The sequence below is a fragment of the Malania oleifera genome, chromosome 2, assembly GCF_029873635.1.
Source record: "Malania oleifera isolate guangnan ecotype guangnan chromosome 2, ASM2987363v1, whole genome shotgun sequence".
NCBI classification, from domain to species: domain Eukaryota; kingdom Viridiplantae; phylum Streptophyta; class Magnoliopsida; order Santalales; family Ximeniaceae; genus Malania; species Malania oleifera.
Genome location: NC_080418.1, coordinates 4,199,000 through 4,220,608, shown reverse-complemented (window position 1 = coordinate 4,220,608; position 21,609 = coordinate 4,199,000). Strand labels below are relative to the sequence as shown.

General features: G+C 36.9%; 1 protein-coding gene across 2 annotated transcripts in view; it reads right to left on the bottom strand.

Moving 5' to 3' along the window:
* LOC131148544 (serine/threonine-protein kinase STY8) overlaps positions 1 to 21,609 on the bottom strand; it is a 57,531-nt gene that overhangs the window by 11,916 nt on the left and 24,006 nt on the right. The window contains exon 4 of one of the 2 annotated variants that reach the window (XM_058098301.1): positions 7,758 to 8,562. The exons of the other annotated variant lie outside the window; for it this stretch is intronic. Coding sequence (XP_057954284.1) covers positions 8,544 to 8,562 — 19 coding nt within the window. The 3' untranslated portion in view covers positions 7,758 to 8,543. Of the gene's footprint in view, positions 1 to 7,757; positions 8,563 to 21,609 lie in introns of those variants that run through there. 2 annotated transcript variants of the gene reach the window in all.

Genomic DNA, 21,609 nt, shown 5'->3' with positions numbered 1-21,609 from the left:
TAGGGTCTCAATTGTCTTTTAGCACGAAATTTCATCCTCAGTCAGACGGGCAGACTGAGAGGATGATACAGATACTAGAAGATATGCTTCGAGCGTGCATACTGGACTTTAGGGGTAGTTGGACTCAATTCATGATGCTGGTGAAGTTTACATATAATAACAGTTATCAGGTCAGCATTGGCATGACACCGTTCGAGGCTTTATATGGTAGGAGATATGTTCTCCTTTATATTAGGATGATATGGGTGAGTGGCGAGTTGTGGGACCAGAGCTTGTGCAGCAGGCATATGATAAAGTTTGGCTCATCAGAGACAGAATCGATGCAGCACAGAACCGACAGAAAAGTTGTGCCGATAATCGCCGCTGGAATTTGGAATTTGATACTGGTGATCATGTATTTTTGAAGATAGCTCCGTTAAAAGGGGTTATGAGATTTGGAAGGAAGGATAAATTTAGCCCTAGGTTCATCAGTTCGTTTGAGGATTTAGAGAAAGTGGGACCGGTTGCCTACAGGTTAGCTTTACCACCTGTGCTATCCAGGATACACGACATATTCCACGTCTGTATGTTGAGGAAATACGTCACAAACCCTTCTCATATTATCAGTTATGGTGAATTAGAACTCAGTAATTCACTAGTATATGAAGAGGTACCAGTACAGATACTAGATAGAAGGGAACAGGAATTACGTAACAAGAAGATTCTTCTGGTAAATGTTCTATGAAGGGATCATGCAGTAGAAGAAGTTTCTTGGGAGCTCAAGGAACAGATCAGACAGAAATACCCGCAATTGTTCCAAGAGATTCAGTCTTGATCAAGAAAATGTAAATGATTGTATAATATTTCTTTTGCAGGTACATGTAATAATTTAGTCAGTAAGTAATATTTTAGTTTTGACGAAAATTTTATTTTTCTTATGTAATATCCCAAAACTTGGAATGTAACCACGGTATTCCTTTACCATAAGTGAGGGTAAGAAATAAAATAAATAGACCATTTTACCTTTAAGATATGATGAGTTATATGAATAGAAAATTTCGATGATGAAATTTTATAAGGAGGGGAGAATGTAATGACTTAAAGAATAATTGTATTTAAATAATTAAGACAGAGGAAAAATGGAAATGATAAAAAGGTAGCAGCAGAAGCGTTCGTCGACGACATGGTGTTTTAGGCTCATTGACGAAGGTACGCTTCGTCGACGAGAAAATACCGAGGGGATGTTTTTGGCAAATCTGAATTTTGTCGACGAGGGGGAGAGTTCGTCGATGAGATGCTTTCTTGAACTCATCGACGAGGTGACGTGACTCATCGACGAAGCCCATGGTATAAATAGTCTTAAACACAGATTTTTATGCAGGAAAATCAGAAAATCTCTTCCCTCTCTCTCCTCTACGGTTTCTCTTCCTTCTCTCTTCAATTATGGCTCCGTTAGTTACCAGATCGACGATATGAGGCTGTCACGACACTCCTGGGAAAGTTCTCTCCAAGTCTGCCGGAGCGGATCGTTGGTAGGACGAAGTTGGATTTCATCCCAAATTCAGGGTAAGGCTTTTTATGCAATATTTGGCTTTCCAGCAGTTGTAGGAAATGTAGTAGTCAAAGAAATAGAGATATTTTGTTCTAATAAATGTTGCTTTCAGGGTGTTGAGTGGGGAACTCCGCAGGTGTAGGACCCGTCACAGTAGGGAATTTTAGCAGGAATCAGGTAAGGGAAATATGTTATGTTAGGCAATTTTATTATGATTCAGTACAAATCATATGTTTTAGCAAATTATTATTCAAACCATATATACAGTTTTCAGAGCCTAATAATATTGATATTTAGTTGTGTGGCATGAGTTTAATATTAGATTAGCACAGGGTTTATGAAATTTTCAGAATACCATGTCTTTCAGTATACGTACATAAACTTGTATTTTATAATATTTTCAGAATATTATGATTACGAACCACAGAACCATAACATTCAGTTACTACAGTTAATCAGATACTTCAGTTATTCAATTATGCAGATATCTAAGATATTCAGTTATTACAGTTGATTCAGATTGGTTTATATAATGTTATGGTTATTTCAGTTGTTACAAAATCATAGTAAAAGCAATATTTTAGAAATATGAGTTATTTATATATAGTATTAGACCCTGATGAACCATATTCAGCCAACAGAGCACGATATCGTAGCTATATTTAGTTTATAGTGCAACCACAACTCAGATAGTATGTGATATTCAGAAGTCAATCATGTCAATGTTGTGGACAGACTCCACATCAGATATGGGTTGAGGGGGCCGATCTGACTGTTGGAGTTCAGTTGACTTATACTGGTCGATCAGCCAGATTAGGTCCCACCTTCGGGCCACACAACCCTGTCATGAGAGGTTAAATCATGACTTTCAATTATCCATACAAGGAATTTTCTTAATTATTATATATACGTATGATCAACTTTACAGAAAATAGTCTTACCTATAAATATTAGCAGTATTATGAAAATAATATTCAGAAAAATCAATTTATGTTAAGCAACCTAGGTATGATTTATTTTGCAGTAGGTATACAGGTTTTATTAAGTTGCGTTATTTATGGTATTTTTCTAAATCAGATTTTACAAGCATGTAGCTCACTTGCCACACACTAGCAATAACATATTTCGTCTTACTGAGCGTCGTCTCATCCCAATAAATTGATATTTTTTAGGTGATCCAGTTAGGCGAGCAAACTAGGCTTGCAGGTAGAAGGGCTATAATGATGCCCTGTCAGCAAAGTGAGTCCTTTTAGGGAGGAGAGTATTTTTTTATAGTCTTGTTCAGTGGTATATGTGTATTTTGAGAATAGTCTAGCACTCTGGTATTGTATTGTATATATGTGGTTGTAGATTCATGTGAACTCAGCTTCTCGTTGCTTAGGTTATAGTTAGATTTATATCAGCAGCTAACAGAGCAGTGTAAATATCAGTTTATATGTATATTACGAAAAATTATTTAGTAGGTCGTTACATCCACAATTTTCAAGAGAGAAGATGCATATTTTCTTTGACTAACACCACCTCAATCCCTTTTACCAATAAGTACTTACGGTAATCTACTTCAACATTTTTTCAAAAAGTAAGCTGATAAAATTGCATGAGCCAGATGTTTATATTGCAACCATAATGGCTCCATATAGATATAAATTTTCATTTGAAAAAAGGAAAGAAAATAAGAAAGAAATACATTTTTCTATCTTATTTTTTCTTTATTCTATCTTATTTTTTCTTTATTCTATCTTATTTTTTCTTTATATAAAAGTAAAAATAAAAATTTGTTCTAGTGTGATGAAATGAAAAATCAAAATTTTGGATTAGACAATCAACTATCATAAGTTTGTGGTCTTAAACCGCTCTTATTCTAACACATTAACATGAGCTTACTTTTTGAATCTTCAAACAAAGACCATCATGTCAACAATATTGGTGATGTTATCAAACAACTCTTTTCTTTTTCTTTTTTTGGATACGCCGGGTTTCCTGAGCTTACGCGCCAGTCTCCCAGGTGTTTCTTTCCAAAATCTGATAGGCTGGGTATGACTGCGTACCCTGAATCCCACGGCTCACTGACTCCTGCTCTCGATCCTTATTGTAGCCACCCTTCTTCCACGAACCCCGACTGGATCCTTGTTGGAAACCTGAAGGCGTGGATCTTTTTTTCTATTTCTGTTCCTTATCATCCATACACTCTCTGACTTCTACCATCGTTGCTCTGTTTACTAGCTTGGCAAAGTCCTACAGTTTCAGTATTGCCATTTGCTTATATAATTCTTGCCTCAGGCCTCTTTCAAACTGTCTTACTTTCTTCGTCTCGTCCAGGATAATGTACAGGGCGAAGCGAGATAATTCAATGAACCCCGCCACATACTGCTGCATTGTCTGCTATCCCTACTTCAGATTCAAGAACTCCTCTACCTTGGCTTCTCTAGACGAGGCCAGAAAGTATCTGTCTAAAAATATTTCTTTGAATCGACCCCATGTCATCTTTATAGGCACTGACCTCTGCTGCTCCAGGAGTTTCACTATCGTCCACCATCTCTAGGCCTCTCTAGTCAGTTTATACATGGCAAATAGAACCCTCTGCTCCTCTGTACACTGCAATATTGTCAACACCTTTTCAATCTCCTGCATCCAGTTTTCAGCGACTACAGGATCAGTTCCTCCTAAGAAAGCTGAAGGATTCATCTTTGTAAACTTATTAATCGTACATCTATGGCCTGTAGATAGACTTCCCTACTCCCTAGATAGTCTGGCAATTTCAGTCATGGCTTGCTGAGTCATGCTACGTAATATTGCATCTGAGTCGCCACTAGCTGCACCCGAGGGCCCAACACCCTCACTACCACTTGCATGCGCACTACCACCTCTAGGGTACATCCTGAAAAGATAATAAACTTGGCTTTAGGACCCTATTACCATAACATATCCAACATTTTTCATCTAACTAGTATATTATATCTTTAATTAATTTATCATCTCTCATCTTAATTCAATGTTCAATCTGCAACCTAGACACCCAACCCGACAATAGTTTGCTATAACTTTCCTGAAATCGTCACCCAAGGAAAGACACATAAACCATCACGGAAGTCTTACATCCAGACTACAAAACAAAACCTCAAATTCCTTTGTCCTATACTCTGGTATTGTTTCCACTGCATTCTAAAGTCTACAAAACCTAACAACCTAGGCTCTGATACCAAACTGTAATGACCTACTTATTTTACCATTATTTTTTTTCTTCACATACATAAATATCATTCTTAATAATAATCCTGATACCAATATAGCAAAATCAACCCGAACCCGTGGGTGTCGAGGATACACCTATCATACATAGCGAACACCTAAGCAATGGAAAATATAAATTTCATCCATAACAAACAGTACTAGAGTTTTACTACAATACATAACATTTCTGTAAATATAAATATACAATCCTCCAAAATACCAAAAGGAAAAACAAGGATCATAATCCAATAATCATCTGACCCCAGTCCAGTAACTCACCCTCCTACCGGGTTAGTATGAACTGCCTCTATCAGGGTGAAACTCGGTTCGCCTATCTATTTGGATTCCTTAAAACATTTTGAAAGTTGGGGTGAGACACCTCTCAATAAGGGAAATAAACTAATATCAGTTGTGTGGCAATATAAGTATATTCGTACTATAATAGATAAACAATACATAACACATGTTTGGATGAAATCTAGTGATATAATACTGGATAAAACATACATAATCATGATCATGTTAAATTATATTGAATTTCAATTATTATAAAATCATCTTCTATAACTAATAGTATTGAAATATTACATAGGATGGATAGTTAGCTGATGTCATGTATTACCCCCCATGACTAGGTTGTGCAGCCCAAAAGCGAGACTTGACAATAGCTGGCCGACCACTGCCAAGTCAAATGTATCTATAAGTACGATGGGCCCGCCCCACCTTGGTTTGGACTGCCAGGGGGACGTCTACAACACTACACTGAAACCACATTGACTATCCATTTCCCACACTCTCTATTGGCAAGTGTTGTAGAACTAGTCTTAACTAAACTGAATAGCTACGATACCGAACCCTGAATACCGATCTGAACTTAACCATCCAGGTTCTGATAACATATAGTATGTTTACATATAATGATTTAACATAAAACTAGATTAATAGCATTTTTCTGAATTCTGACATATCATACATAATCACGGCCTTGCGCCGAATGACATACATAATTATGGCCTTGCGCCGACTATCAATCACGGCCTTGTGCCGAGTATATTATAACATACTGAACTGAAATTTGTACTATTTATTATAAAATTTCGAAACCATAATTTCCTGTATTATTTATGGTTTTCCTAAAAAACTGATGTAACATGTTTTTACTGAAAATATGACATAACATAGCATTTGTAAAATGATACTCATGGCACACAAATTTATATAGTATTGAAACTGAATATCTAAGCTGAATATATTCTTGTTTAAACATTTTAAAACTGTTTTCTTGTTCAACAGTAGTATTCCCAAATATTCTAGTATAACATATATAATTACTATAAATACACGCTGTTTAAAAATAATAAATTTTCATAAAAATAAACTGACTTGATTTATCCTCTTACCTGACTACTGAAAACCCCACAAATTTAACTAAATTTACTCATGTGGTATTCCTAACTCAACGCCCTGAAATTCACATTTTTTTTCCTAGAAAAACTTCAATATTATTTCATCTACTACACCTCCTCAGTCCATAAATACCAAAAAACCCAATAAAACTTAAAATAATTAACTTACCCAAATTTTGGGATGGTACCCAAGTTTGCCTAACCAACAATTTATTCTAGTAGTTTTGTAGAGAACCATCTGAGTAGTAATGTGGTGGCTTCGGATTGTCGAACCGGTGTGAAATGAGTTCGAATTTCTAGAGAGAAGGTAGAGGAGCCGAGGTTAGAGAGAGAGAAAGAGAGAGAGAGTATTTCTGCATGTTCCTCTCACCAAAAATGTGTTCTTGGTCTTTTATAGAAATGCTTATCCACGTGGCCTCGTCGACGAGTCACATATCCTCATCGACGAGTCCAAGAAGAGTTTTGTTGAGGAACACCTTCTCGTCGTCGACGAGTTTCAGGCTCTGGAAATAGTTCTCTCGATAATTTCTCGTCGACGAGACACTCGTCCCCGTCAACAAGCCTAAGAGCCCTGCTCATGGACGAGCACTTCTACACTCGTCGACGAGACCCTACTGAATTTCCCCTTCTTCTTCTTTCTTTTTTTAAAAAAAAAAAATTTCTTTTCTCTCATTTCTTTTATTATTTAATTACTATAATTCTTTGGATCTCCACAGTACAGGTGCAGCCATATTTTCTTCAAAACTCAATTTTTTTTCTTTTTTTTTTCTTTTTCTTTTTCATGAGAAAAATTAAAATAACAGAAAAAATACTAGTTTGAAACTAAACTAACATTCCCCGGCAACGGCGCCAAAAACTTGACTCACTCGAAAAATGAGCATTTCGAAAGCTATTCCAAGTATAGGAGTTCAGTCATGTAATAGTTAGCCCAAGGGCTAGATTGTCTTCTTAGGAAATGTAGTTTAATTCCAAATTTTATGTAATCTTAAAGAAATTAAGAAACAAAAAGGTTACTGAATACAGTTCATATTTGGATTTTATGGAATATTTGAGATTTTCTTTTGATGAATTAAAAGAACGTACAAGTTAAATTATAAATCCTAACACACACTAAATTAAATTATAACGAGAAACGACCCTATATTTAATTAACCAGACAAGAATTAAATCCTACGTTGAACTTCGGATAAAGAAAACCTAAAGATGATTACTTTCCTACATAGCTTAAGCGTGCAATTAAAAAACTCAATCAAACACAAACTCGAACAAAAACCAAATTGTACGCAATCAAGAACGAAAATTTAATTCTTTAACAATTAACGATAAACAGAAACAAGATAAAAATTTGGGCTTTAGTTAAACTACACTTAATTTAAAGAGAACCCATCAAAAATTAAATTTTAAAGAAGACAACCAAATTAAATCCGAAAAAAAAGATTTTTTTTTCTTTTTTTTGTAATTTTTTTTTTTCAAGAAACCAAACTAAACTTTATCAAATAAAAATTAACTCAAGAAAAAATTAAATCTCATACTAATATTAATTAAGAGAGAAAGAAATTAAATAAACCTCAATAATAACACCCAAACAAGATTTAAAAATTAAAACTTTAAATAAAACTTTACCAAAAATAACAATTATTCAAATCTTTAAAAGCAATGACAAAAAGAACTAAAAAAAAACAAAACAAAGAAAGAAAAAGAGAAAGAAAGAGAAAAAGAAAAAAAGAAGGTGCTGGTTGTGTTTGGAGCAGCAGGAAAGGTCGTGTTTGGAGCAGCAGGAGAGCAACACACAACAATGGGCAAAGCAACAGCAGCACCTAGGGGCTTCTTGGTTTCTTGGGTATGGCAGCAATAGAAGAAGCTAGGAGCAGGGTCTCAGTTGGCGTTCTTGGGTTGCAGAGACAGGAGAAAATGAGAGAAGTAAGGGAGAGAGAGGAAAGGAAAGAGAGAAGTAAGAGAGAAGAGAGCTTCGGGTATGGCAATAGGCCAAGAGAAAGAAAGGAAGGGAAGGGAGAGTGAGGTTGAAAGAGAAGAGAGGAAAGGCCGTTTGGGAAGAGAGGTAAAAAAAAAAAAGAAATATATAAGGCCCCCCTAAGACCTACCAATGCACAAGGATGAAGGACCCGACTGCATGGCCAGGTCAAATCAAGGTAATTAAAATTTTTTTTTTTGTTTTTTTTTTCTTGTTTCTTCTTTTTTCTTTTTTCCGTTTCCTAACGAACAAGCCCAATTTTGAACATCCTAAAGCCCATATCTTTCAAAATTCAAAACAAAAAAGTTGTAGAGCACTTTCTCGCCTCTCCACAGCACTTTGGATTGTTTCGACCGGGGCTCGAACGAGAAAGTTACGCCCATATTACGAAGTAGTGTCGGTTTTAGCTTCCAATAGTTGTCCTGCAATAAAAAATACCAAATATTCATAAATTACTCAATAAAACCTAAATATTATAAATAGAATACACTGTTAAAATATTGAGAATAATTACGCATTTAATTAAAAATATAATTCTTAATGCATGAATTAAAACACCTAATTACGCAATTTAAGCGCGTAATTAGTGGTCTTGGTTGGATATGACGAGTAGATGAGAAGATGCTAGGGTGAACGACTCGACACCTCGTAAATAGGTTGGATCCTTTTCAGACTAGTTCACTTCGTACATTTAGCGTTTGTTCCTTATAATATGTGGGATGTTTGATTATGTCACTCCTCTTCACATATGACGAGTGAACCCATCATTTTTGAGTGTTTTTTAGGGTATATCAGTTAGGCTGAGTCAAAGCGACAGTTCTTTAGGTGTCCATGGATCTCCTGGGTGTAACGAGTTATACACATTACACATTCTTCAAGATTTTGCCTAGTTATACTTGAATTTATATGACTACATTTACTCTCAATTGTGATTGCTGGTTAATGTGAGTATATTGTTCTTAATGACTATATAATGATGAAACTTGCATGAGTGATTTACTTCAAAGTTGCGTGAATTATGTAGGAATGAGCTTGTGTGCAATTTGGTGATATTCCTGTATGTGAAATGATATAGTTGTATCGCATGTGCATTCATTTTATATTCATTGAATTTGAAATTTGTGGGTATCACCCTAGATTGCATTCATGTTATTTGCTAAATACTAGTAAAACGTTAGTTGGGAGGTGTCATTGCGCATAAAAGTTGTGTAATTAGACATTTAATTCATGAATCAAAAAGTGTAATTTTAATTAAAATGCCTGAACATGTCCAATAGTTTAATTAATGAGCTCATTTGATAATTTTGAGATAATTATTCTATTTTGTCGAAAAATTCACAGACATGTGTGTTTTAATATTGCAGGCTATGCATGCATGTGAAGATGAGCGTGTGTCCATGGACTTTAGAAGAGGGTTTGTGTGTGCGCATAAAACCCAAAAATAAAATAGAGAGGACTCAGATATGCTTGGACTCGTGAAGAAGCTAAAGCCATGGGCTAGCACGTGAACAGTGCCATGCATTTGGGCGCATGAGCTAGCCATGAAGGGCGTGTGCAGGCCTGAGTGAAGATGGGCTTGCAAACTAAAGAAGAAAAAAAAAAGGAGATGGGCAGGCCTGGAGAGATGCGTGGGCTTGAAAAGCAAAGAAGGAGGGTCGAATTTGATGTGACCTGGCCATGCAGCTGGAAGCCATGCAAGCCGTGGGGAAGCACTGGGTGTTAGAAGAAGGCAGCCCGTTAGGTTACTTTAGGAGGAAAAAAGTTTGGTTTTGGAGAGGATATAAAGCATTCTTTTGGGGGAACCTAAAAAAAAGAGGAGAGAGGGTGCGCACAGAGAGGAAGCCGTAGAGAGAGGAACACGAACAAGCAGCTAGGAGTTATTCTTTTGAGAGGCTTCTTTCTTGGAATCTCTGAGGGCAGTCTTCGACAGGAGCAGCTGGGAGAGGAGGCCATGCGCAGGAAAAAAAAAAAAAAGGGAAATATTCTTTTTGATTTCTTTTGGGGTGCTACGCAAACTCAACACACAAACAGCAATGGTGATTGGCGGTACGCTGAAAAATTAATATCTGTTTGGGAACCAATAAACGGCGAACAATGGCGGTGCTCGGAGTGTTCACGGTGCGCAACATTGGTGTTGTGGGTGTTGTTTTGTCTTCTACTCTCCAAATAATGGTGAAATCATTTATGTTTGATTTAATTTTCGACATGAACTAATATAAAGTAGCTTTCTTTAATGTTTGTCTGAGTTATTCTGCGCTTAATACTTTTAATTAACTAACCATTAATTAGATGATGTTAGTTTTGTGATTTGCTACCAAAAAGGGGAATTATAGAATAGATCTTAGATAATTCAGCGTAAGTGAATATAGAGATCAAAAGACTTGTATGAACTTACGTAGTATTAAAAAATCGAGGGTCTTATTGCGTTCTTGCGTTATTAATTTGCATGTTCTTATATTAAATAATAAACAAGAATAGAATCTGATTGACTATCGAAAGAGGTTTTTGGAAAAATTGAAAATTTGCTAACAAACAGAGAAAATGAAGTCAAATTAGCGAGATGAGTAAAGCATAGTGAGAAACTAGGTGAAATTGGTTTCGTAGAAGTTTTCACCCTCATTAATTTGATACGTGGCAACCAGTTTTATTTTCCCTTGAATAATTTATTTAAAGTAACCTTATTTCAATTTTGAATTCTAAAATTATTAATCTTTTTAAATAAAATCAAGATTAGTACAATTTCAGTACTTGGTAAAATTAAGACACTAATCCTTGAGGACGATACTCTTCACATCACTATATTATAAAACTATGATACTGTGCACTTGCAGTTTTGCACAGATCATATGGATATGCTAAATTAGCTGGGTTTGAGGCATAGTTGTTGAATTGTCAGTAATTACGCTGACTGAATCAGTAGTGAGGTGTGGGAGGATACTTAAAAACTTTACAGTGAGCATTCAGAAGAAAGTGCTACCAGCCGATCTTGTGGTGTTAGATATGCAAAGGTTCGATGTGATATTGGGTATTGACTAGCTGACAGTTAATTATGTCAGCATAGATTGCCATCGAAAAGAAGTGATTTCCAGACGCCCCCTAGGTAAGCAAGAATTCAGATTTGTAAGTTCACGTGTGCGCGCCACGCCACAGTTAGCGTCAGCTATTCAAGTGAGGAGACTACTTCAGGGAGGTTGTCAAGGATATGTAGCTTATATAAGGGAGTTGCTAAAAGAAGAATTGAAACAGTCCGATATTCCAGTAGTCAGAGAATTTGCAGATGTCTTTCCAAAGGAATTGTCTGGCTTAGCACTAGATCGAGAGATTGAATTTACCGTGGATTTACTACCAGGGTGCCAACCAATATCTAATGCGCCGTACAAAATGGCTCTAGTTGAACTGAAAGAATTGAAAGACCAGCTATAAGAGTTTATGGATAAAGGATTTATTAGGCCTAGCATGTCGCCTTGGGGAGCATCAGCCCTGTTTATGAAGAAGAAAGACAGGATTATGAGGATGTGCATTAACTATAGAGAGATAAACAAATTAACAATCAAGAATAAATATCATCTTCCTAGAATTGAAGATTTATTTGATCAGCTCTAAGGGACCTAAGTCTACTCCAAGATTGACCTTCGGTCGGGATATCACCAAGTGAAAGTTAGAGCGGAGGACATTTCAAAGACAACTTTCTGAACCAGGTATGGGTGCTACGAGTTCCTGGTAATGCCGTTCGGATTGACTAATGCACGGACAATGTTTATGGATCTAATGAATCGAGTGTTCCACCAGTACTTAGACCAATTTGTTGTGGCATTTATTGATGATACACTAATCTATTCGAAAAGTTTTGAGGAGCATGAGGATCATCTGAGGCTAGTACTGCAGGTGTTAATGGAGAAGAAGTTACATGCTAAATTCAAGAAATTTGAATTTTGGTTGAGCCAGGTTACTTTCCTCGGGCATGTGATCTCCGAGGACGGCATATCAGTTGATCTGAGTAAAATAGAAGCAATAGTGAGTTGGGTGAGATCAGTGAATATTCAGGAGGTTAGAAGTTTCCTAGGTCTGGCAGGGTACTACCAGCGTTTTGTGGATGGTTTCTCCATATTATTGGGTCTATTGACATAACTCACAAGGAAAAATATGAGGTTTGAATAGACCGATGATTATGAGCAGAGTTTCCAGGATTTGAAGCGGTGGTTAGTCACTGCAGCAGTATTGTCTATTCCATCAGGGGAGGATGAATTTGTTATATACAGTGATGCATCTTTGAAGGGATTTAGATGTGTGTTAATGCAGCATGAAAGAGTTATTGTCTACGCTTCTCGACAGTTTAAAGAATATGAAAAGAACTACCCAGTACATGATTTAGAGTTAGCTGCAGTGGTAATATGCTCTAAAGGTTTGGAAGCATTATCTTTATGGTGGGAAATTCAAGATCTTCACTAATCATAAAAGATTGAAGTATTTCTTCACCCAGAAAGAATTGAATATAAGGCAAAGAAGATGGTTAGAACTCATTAAGAATTATGATTGCACCATTAGCTACCACCCAGGAAAAGCAAACATGGTGGCTAATGCATTGAGCTGGAAAGTAGCAGGACCAACGATATAAGTAGTGGAGGTTTAGCATCCTATTCAGATGGATTTGGAGAGGCTAGGCGTGGAGCTAATAGAGGGTGATCACCAGGCATTCATTGCTAACATGGTGTTACATCCTACGTTGCAAGAGAGAATTAAAGATACTCAGAGGAATGACACAGAATTGGTAGAGTTGATAGAGAAAGTGCAGGATGGACAGGGGGAGGAGTTCAATATTTCAGAGGATAGAGCTCTGAGATTCCATGCCAGACTATGCGTTCTAGCATATGTTGAGATTAGGAAGATTATCTTAGAGGAGACACATAGATCTCTATACATAGTACATCTAGGAAGCACTAAAATGTATCAGGATCTCCAGAAGTCATTCTGGAGGAGCGGCATGAAAGGGGAAATAGTTGAATTTGTAGAACAGTGTTTGACGTGCCAGTAGGTAAAGGCTGAGCACTAGAGGCCAGCATGATAGTTGTAGTCACTCCACATTCCCAAGTGGAAGTGGGACCATATATCTATGGATTTCGTCACAGGGTTACCGTCGACACTACATGGACAGAACGCCATTTGGGTGATTATAGACTGACTGACAAAGACTGCTCATTTCCTACCTATTAGAGTTAGCTACCCTATGAACAGACTGGAAGAGATATACATTCAGGAAATAGTTCGACCCCATGGAGTGTCAGTATCCATAATTTTGGACCGTGACCCACGTTTCACATCACGATTTTGGAGGAGCTTACAGGAGACTTTGGGGTCTCAGTTATCATTCAGTATAACATTTCATCCTCAAATTGATTGGCAAATAGAGAGAACGATTTAGATACTTAAGGATATGCTACGAGTATACGTACTAGATTTTGGAGGTAGTTAGACCCAGTATATGTTGCTGGTTGAGTTTGCGTATAATAACAACTATCAAGCCAGCATCGGCATGGCACCTTATGAAGTGTTATATGGTAGGAGGTGTCGTTCTTCACTATACTAGGAGAAATGGGTGAGACGCAAGTTTTAGGACTAGAATTAGTGCAGCAGGCGTACGATAAAGTCCGACTAATTAAAGACAGGATCAGTGTAGCTCAAAGTCGTCAAAAAAGCTACGCAGATACTCGCCGCCAAAAGTTAGAGTTTGATGTGGGAGATTAGGTGTTTTTGAAAGTAGCACCACTGAGAGGAGTCATGAGGTTTGAGAAGAAGGGTAAGTTGAGCCCTAGGTTTATTGGTCCATTCGAGATACTAGAGAGAGTGAGTTCAGTTGCTTACTGGCTAGCTTTACTACCAGTTCTATCCATAATTCATGACGTATTTCATGTTTCCATACTGAGGAAATATATCTCAAATCCCTTCCATGTGATCAACTACGAGGAAATAGAAATCAGAGATACATTAGCATATGAGGAGACTCCAGTGTAGATTTTAGACAGCAAAGAACATAAGTTGCGCACTAAAAGAATTCCACTAGTGAAAGTCCTATGGAAAAATCATTCAGTAGAGGAGGCCTCGTGGGAGTTAGCAGAGGAGATACGATAGAAATACCCACATTTATTTGGTGAGGATCAATAATAGTTAGGGATAATAATTCACATAAAATCAGTATTGTTTATTTCAGTCCAACATAACTAAAGTATGAATTCTATATTAGATTATAGGATAGATAGTGTTTTTGATTTTGAGAGAATTTTCTTTTATGTATATATTTGTAATCTTCCAGAACCCTAATTATAACCACGGTATTCCTCCGCCACAAGAGAGGGTAAGTAATAAAATAAGTAGTAATTTTTTCCTCAAAGAATGGTGTATAATATAGATAGCGAATTTTGAGGACGAAATTTTATAAGGAGGGGAGAATGTAGAGACCTGGAACTAATAATAATTAAATAATAGAGAGAAGGGAAAATTTTAAAAGGACAAAAACAGGGTTCGTTAACGAACATCTTGACTTCGTCGACGAACTACCTTATAGTGTTCGTGGACGAGTTTCATTGTTCGTAGATGAAGAGATACCAAGAGGGGGGTAATCAGACCCATTGATTCGTCGACGAGCTTTTGACCTTCGTCAACAAACTCCCTTCTTCGGTTCGTTGACGAGTACACGTGGCAGCAGTCTGTATATATGCAAAAATCACGTTTTAGTGAGAATTCTTTTCCCTTTTTCGTTTTCTCTTACTAGATTTCGCTCCCTTTGCCTTCTTTCCAGGTTTCTGGCTCCGTCTCTCCCCGATTCGACGATCAGAAGCTACCATGTTGATTCTAGGGAGATTCTCTACAACCTGGTTGGAACAAAATTTTGGTTTGAGAAGGTTGGGCACCATCCAAAAATCAGGGTAAGTAGGTTATTTAAGGTTCATTTGGTTAGTAGGCTTCTCTGAACCTAGATTTTGTATTAGATGTTGATATACTGGTGTTTGGGGTGATTAAACTAGGGTATTGTGAATTCAGGGTTTGGTGCATATATTGCAAGCAGGCTAGGGAACCTAGTGGGTGTTCCCAGGAACCCAAGTAAGATGATAAATAGTTTATAATTTAGGAAATGTGGGCATGAAAATTATTCTAGAAATTCAGTTAAATATATATATGTGTATAATTTCAGGATTTTGGAATTATGAACATCATGGGCGTGAGCTAGAATTAGTAGACGAGTTTAATTTGCCAAGTAAGGGAAATATGCTATGCTAGTAATTTTAGAAACTTTATCAGTAAAATATATGTGTTTCAGGGAAAATTCTTCAAACATCATGTTTTACAGTATGTAGAAAATATTATTATCATGTTTTACAGTATGTATATGCAGAAAATATTATTATCATGTTTTACAATATGTATATGCAGAAAATATTATTATCATGTTTTATAGTATATATATGCAGAAAATTATTATAAAGAATCTACAGAGTTTTGATCTATAGCATTTTTCCAAAAAAAAAAAACACCATGATAATCAGATTACAAAACCATAACAAATAAATATCTCAGTTTATTCAGATCAGTTATTACTGTTATTTAGATTCTTCAGAATATTCATATTAGTTATTTCGGAGTAATGGTATTTCAGCTATATCATAATCATAGTAAAACAATAAGATAATTATATACATAGTATCAGACCGTGATGGATCAGTTTAGTTTTTAGAGCACAGTACCGTAACTATTTCAGATTAGAGTGCAACCACATACCTCAGATAGTATGTGGATTTATGCGTAGTTGACTGTGTCTTGGGAGGAATTGCAGGCTCTCCAGTATTCTGGGTTGAGGCGGCCGGTTTGATGATAAAGGTTTTCAGTACCGTGCCTTGGGAGAGATTGCAGGCTCCCCAGTGTTATGGGTTGAGGCAGCCGGTCTGATTGGAGTTTCAGTTGATTTATCCTGATAGTCCAACTAGTGTTAAGTCTCGCCTACGGGTCGCACAACCCTGTAATGAGGGGTTTAAATCATGACATTCATCCATCCAGGGATGTTTTCTCAATTATATAAATATATAGATACAAATTTATAGTTTATCAACATATATAAATTATAGTACTAGAAGTATGTTTAAATAGAAAGTCAGATATTACAATTATATTTTAAGCCACATAGGTGTGAGTTATATTGTATGATATTTTGCATGTTATCTCAGCTTTAGTTATTTATCAGTATATAATTCGCGTGAACTTAGTTGTCACACACTAGTAATAGCATATTTCATCTTACTGAGAGTTGTCTCATCCTAATGATTTAAATATTTCAGGTGATCCAACTAGACGAACAGATCATGTTCGGAGATAGAGAGGTCATTGGCACTACCCTATCTGTAGGGTAAGTGTTTTCAGAGAGATGTATTTGTGGGTAGATTTCACGAGTTTTTGGTAGTTGTTGCTAGGGAGACATGTGTTTAAGTATGTATATTTTGGGGAAAAATAATTAACTTAGGTATTATAAATATGGTTATACAGTTTTATATTTTCCGCTACATAAGTGTTTTCTAGTAGGTAGTATCAGGGGTATCAAAGTAGTATAACTCACAGTATATATATATATATATATATATATATATATATATATATATATATATATATGAAAAAATAATAATAAATGGTATGAATTTTTGGGTCATTACACATTGCTTGCTAATTTGGTGGTCCTCAATATGCATGGGTTTGAGGTGATCTTGAGGATGAACGGGTTGGCTGCCAACTATGCCAGTATTAACTGCTATAAGAAGAGGTAGTCTTCAGACCTCTAGGGGAGCAGGATTACCAATACATTGGGACGTGCGTGCGCTCCTCACCGCAGATGTTATCACCTATTCAAGCGAGGAGATTGCTTTAGAAGGGATGCCAGGGGTATCCGATCTGTGTGAAAGAAGCGTCGGAGGAGGGATTAAAGTTGGAAGATATCTCAATAGTGAAGGATTTTCTTTATGTGTTTTCAGAGGATCGTGAACCTAATGAATAGGATCTTCCATCATTATCTGGAATAGTTTGTTGTGGTTTTTATTGACGACATTATGGTATATTCAAGGAGCCTCGAGGAGCACGAGGACCATTTGAGAGTAGTTCTTCAGATGCTAAGAGAAAGGAAGTTGTATGTCAAATTTAAGAAGTATGAATTCTGGTTGGAATAGGTCACATTCCTCAGGCATGTGATATCCAGGGGAGGTAAATCTGTAGATCCGAGAAAGATAATGGCAATGCTAGACTAGGTAAGATCGAAAAATGTCCACAAGATCAGGAGTTTCTTGGGATTGGCAAGATACTATCGCCAATTTGTGGAGGGATTTTTTAAGTTATCAGGCCCGCTGACAAAGTTGACCAGGAAGGGTGTAAGATACGAATGGACATATGAATGTGAACAAAGTTTCCAAGAATTAAAGTAGCGACTTATCACTACATCGATTCTGACAATCCATTCAGGAAAATGGAGTTTTGTAATCTATAGTGATGCATCTCAAAAAGGACTCGGATGCGTGTTGATGCAACAAGAGAAAGTTGTAGCTTATACTTCTCGACAACACAAGGAGTACGAGAAGAATTATCCGATACATGATCTGGAATTGGCAGCGGTGGTTTATACGTTGAAAATTTGGAGGCACTATCTGTATAGGGGTAGGTGCGAGATCTTCATAGACCACAAAAGTCTTAAATACTTTTTCACGCAAAAGGAGTTAAATATGAGATAGAGAAGATGACTTGAACTGATTAAAGATTATGACTATATCATCAGTTACCATCTAGGAAAAGCTAATGTGGTAGTCGATGCCTTGAGTCGGAAATCAGTGGATGCATTGATATCAATAGTGGTAGCTTAGCCCAGATCAGGATGGATTTAAAAAGATTGGGTGTGTAATTAGTAGAGGAAAATCACTAGGCATTCATCGCCAACCTGGTAATCCAACCCACTTTGCAGGAAAGGATCAAGGCAACTCAGATAAAGGGTGAAGAGTTGGTGAAAATTATGGATAAAGTGCGGAGGGGTGAGAGAGAAGATTTTAATGTCTCATATGAGGGAGTCTTTAGGTTTCGTACCAGATTATGTGTATCGGCAGATGCTGAGATTAAAAAGACTATTTTGGAAGAGGCATATCATTCCCTGTAATATGAAGAAATAAATTGAAAAATACGTAGAGCAGTGCTTGACATACCAGTAGGTGAATGCTGAGCATCAGAGACCGGCGGGACCGTTACAACCACTTCACATCCCTAAATGGAAGTGGGAGCACATTTCTATGGATTTTATCATAGGGTTACTGCTGACACTTCATGGACAGGACGCCATCTGGATAGTCGTCAATCGATTGACGAAAACTGTCCATTTTCTTCCAATCAGAATTAACTACTCCATGAGTAGATTGGCAAAGTTTTATATATAGAAGATAGTCAGACCGTATGAGCCAAATCTGGCCTCGTTCACACCATGACATACATCAAACTCCCCACAGCACTAGCATAGGGGACCTTTGACATGTCTCAGATTTCCTCATCCGTACTTGGGCAATCTGCAGTAGACAACTTGAAAAGGTTCGCTAGACGTGTACACATTGGTCTTGCATCAGTCATGTTAAACCTCTCCAACACCTTCTATACATAACAACCCTTAGATAGCCAAAATCTCCTTGCAGTTCTGTCATAGCGAATCTCCATCCCAAGTATTTTCTTGGTCGAGCAGATCCTTCATGTCTATTTTCCTTATACAACAGGTCCTTTAACTGATTCACCTCAGTTAAATCTTTTGCAGCTATCAACATATCATCGACATACAACAACAAGAAAATAAGAGAACCATTATCAAGCTTGTTCACATATACGCAGCAGTTATACTCACACCTCTTATAGTCAATCTTGATCATATAAGAATCAAATCGTTTATACCATTGCCTTGGAGACTATTTTAGCTCATAAAGAGATTTCTTCAACCTACAAACTAAATTTTCTTTTCCCGGTTCAATGAATCCATCCGGATGTACCATGTAGATTTGTTCCTCCAAGCCACCGTGAAGAAACGTCGTCTTGACATCCATTTGTTCCAAATGAAGATCATAATGGGCTACCAACCCCAACATAATTCTGATAGAAGTATGTCGGACTACTAGAGAAAAGATCTCATCATAATCTATCCCCTTCTTCTGTGAGTATCATTTATCTACCAACCGTGTCTTGAATTTATCTTCTTCTTTTTTTGAAATTGATTCCTTCTTCCTATATACCCATTTGCAACCTATCGATCTCTTCCTATCTGGAAACTCCACCAAATCCCAAGTTTGGTACTTATGTAGTGATTTCATCTCCTCAATTATCACACCCATCCACCTATCTTTCTCCTGATCGTGCACTGCATCTTGAAATATAGTTGGATCGTTGCAACTAGTAAGAAAAACATAAGATACTAACTCTTCAAATTCATACCTTAGTGTAGGTCGGATAGTGCATTTGGATCTCCGTTTAGGAATATCATCGACTTAATGATTTCCCGAGCTAGAACTCCCTACAACTATAGAACCATGATCATTTCCATTGCCTTGAGCTTCCAACTCCATCTGCACAACATGTTCATCACTGTCACAGCTTTCTGGCTTCTGTTTCTATTCATCATACTCTTGAGTGCGCTTTACCATAGCCTTTTCATCAAAGACTACATCCCTACTGATCACCACCTTATTTTTCATAGAGTCTTATAGCTTGTACCCTTTCACACCCTCTGGATATCCCAAAAAGATACAACGACAAGACTTTGGGTCAAGCTTTAACCTTTCTTCACTAGATATGTGAACATAGGTTAGACATTTGAATACCTTCAATCCAGAGTAATCCATTGCATTTCTCGTACAAAACCTCTTCTGCCACTCTACCCTCTAGTTACACCATTGGTGATCGGTTTAATAGAAAACAAGTCATACTCACTGGCTCGGCCCAAAAGTTTTTCGGTAGCCCTGCATTTAATCTGAGATACTGAGCCCTTTCAGAAAGAGTCTGGTTCATCCATTCTTCCACACTATTTTGTTGAGGAGTCCAATGAGCTGTAAAGTGTCTCTTGATGACTTGCTCCGCACAAAACTCCATAAATCAAGAATCAGCGTACTCAATCCCATTATCTGACCTTAAGTATTTGACACTCCTCCCTATCAGGTTTTCCACTTCATCCTTCCAAATCTTAAACATGACAAACGTATTTGATTTGTGACGCATGAAGTAAACTCAGGCTTTCCGTGAGTAATCATCAATGAAACTCACATAATACACATGTCCGCCCTTTAATGCAACTATAACCGGACCTCAAACATCTGAATGCACATAATCAAGAATACCTTGTCTTGTGTTTAGCCGATCTGAACATTGCCCTGTTCTGTTTTCCAAGAACACAAATCCTACAAAATTCCAACTAACATGATTTCAAACCCTTCAAAAGTTCACTCTTGTGCAGTTCATTCATGTCATGTTCCCCTATATACCCAAGACACATATGCCACAAGACACATATGCCACAAGACAGCCTCATCTGATTCGCCATCTACGGCTACAACTCCACCTACAATAGTAGTCCCCTACAATGTGTAAATATTCTCATCCAATTTCTGTTCTTTCATTATAATCAGATTACCTTTCCATACTATCAGAACTCCACCTTTGGACTTGTAATTAAAGTCATTATAATCCAAAGTACCGAGTGATGTCAAACTCTTCCCCAACTCGGTATATGTTTTACATTAGACAACATTCTTACAACACGATCAAACATGTTTATCTTTACATTTCCTATGCCAATAATCTTGCAAAAAGCATCATTACCCATAAGAATTTATCCAAAATTCACTAACCTATAAGTGCTGAATTACTCCTTGTTTGGAGTCATGTGATAAGAACATGTCGATTCAAGTATCCAAGAGTCTGTTAGATTTTTCAACCCCACTGAAACTGATAGAACATCACCATCACTACATGTTGAACCTCTTTCTTGAACAACATTCATAGATTTTGAAGTACCCTCATGTTTCTCAGAATTTCCCTTCTTCCAATCCGGATACTCCCGTTTCACATGCCCCTTTTTACCACATTTATAACACTGGATTTCTTTCTTCTTCTTGGATTGATTTCAGGATTTTTAACTTGATCCATGTTTCGATTTTCCCTTGCCTCGCTCGTTATTACCCTTTACTACAAGTCCTTCTAATTCATCACATTTTTTCAATCATTAATGAAAATTTAGCAAAACACTTATTACCGCTTCTAGATCAAGAGTTTATTTTCCCCCACATAAGAGTGGTCACAAGATTTTCATAGGCATGAGTTAAGGGCAAAGAATATAACAACATCAAAGTTTTGTCATCCTCATCAAACTTAATATCAAGTCTCATCTAATCACTAATAATTTGATTTAAGCATTAATGTGTTGATCTAAG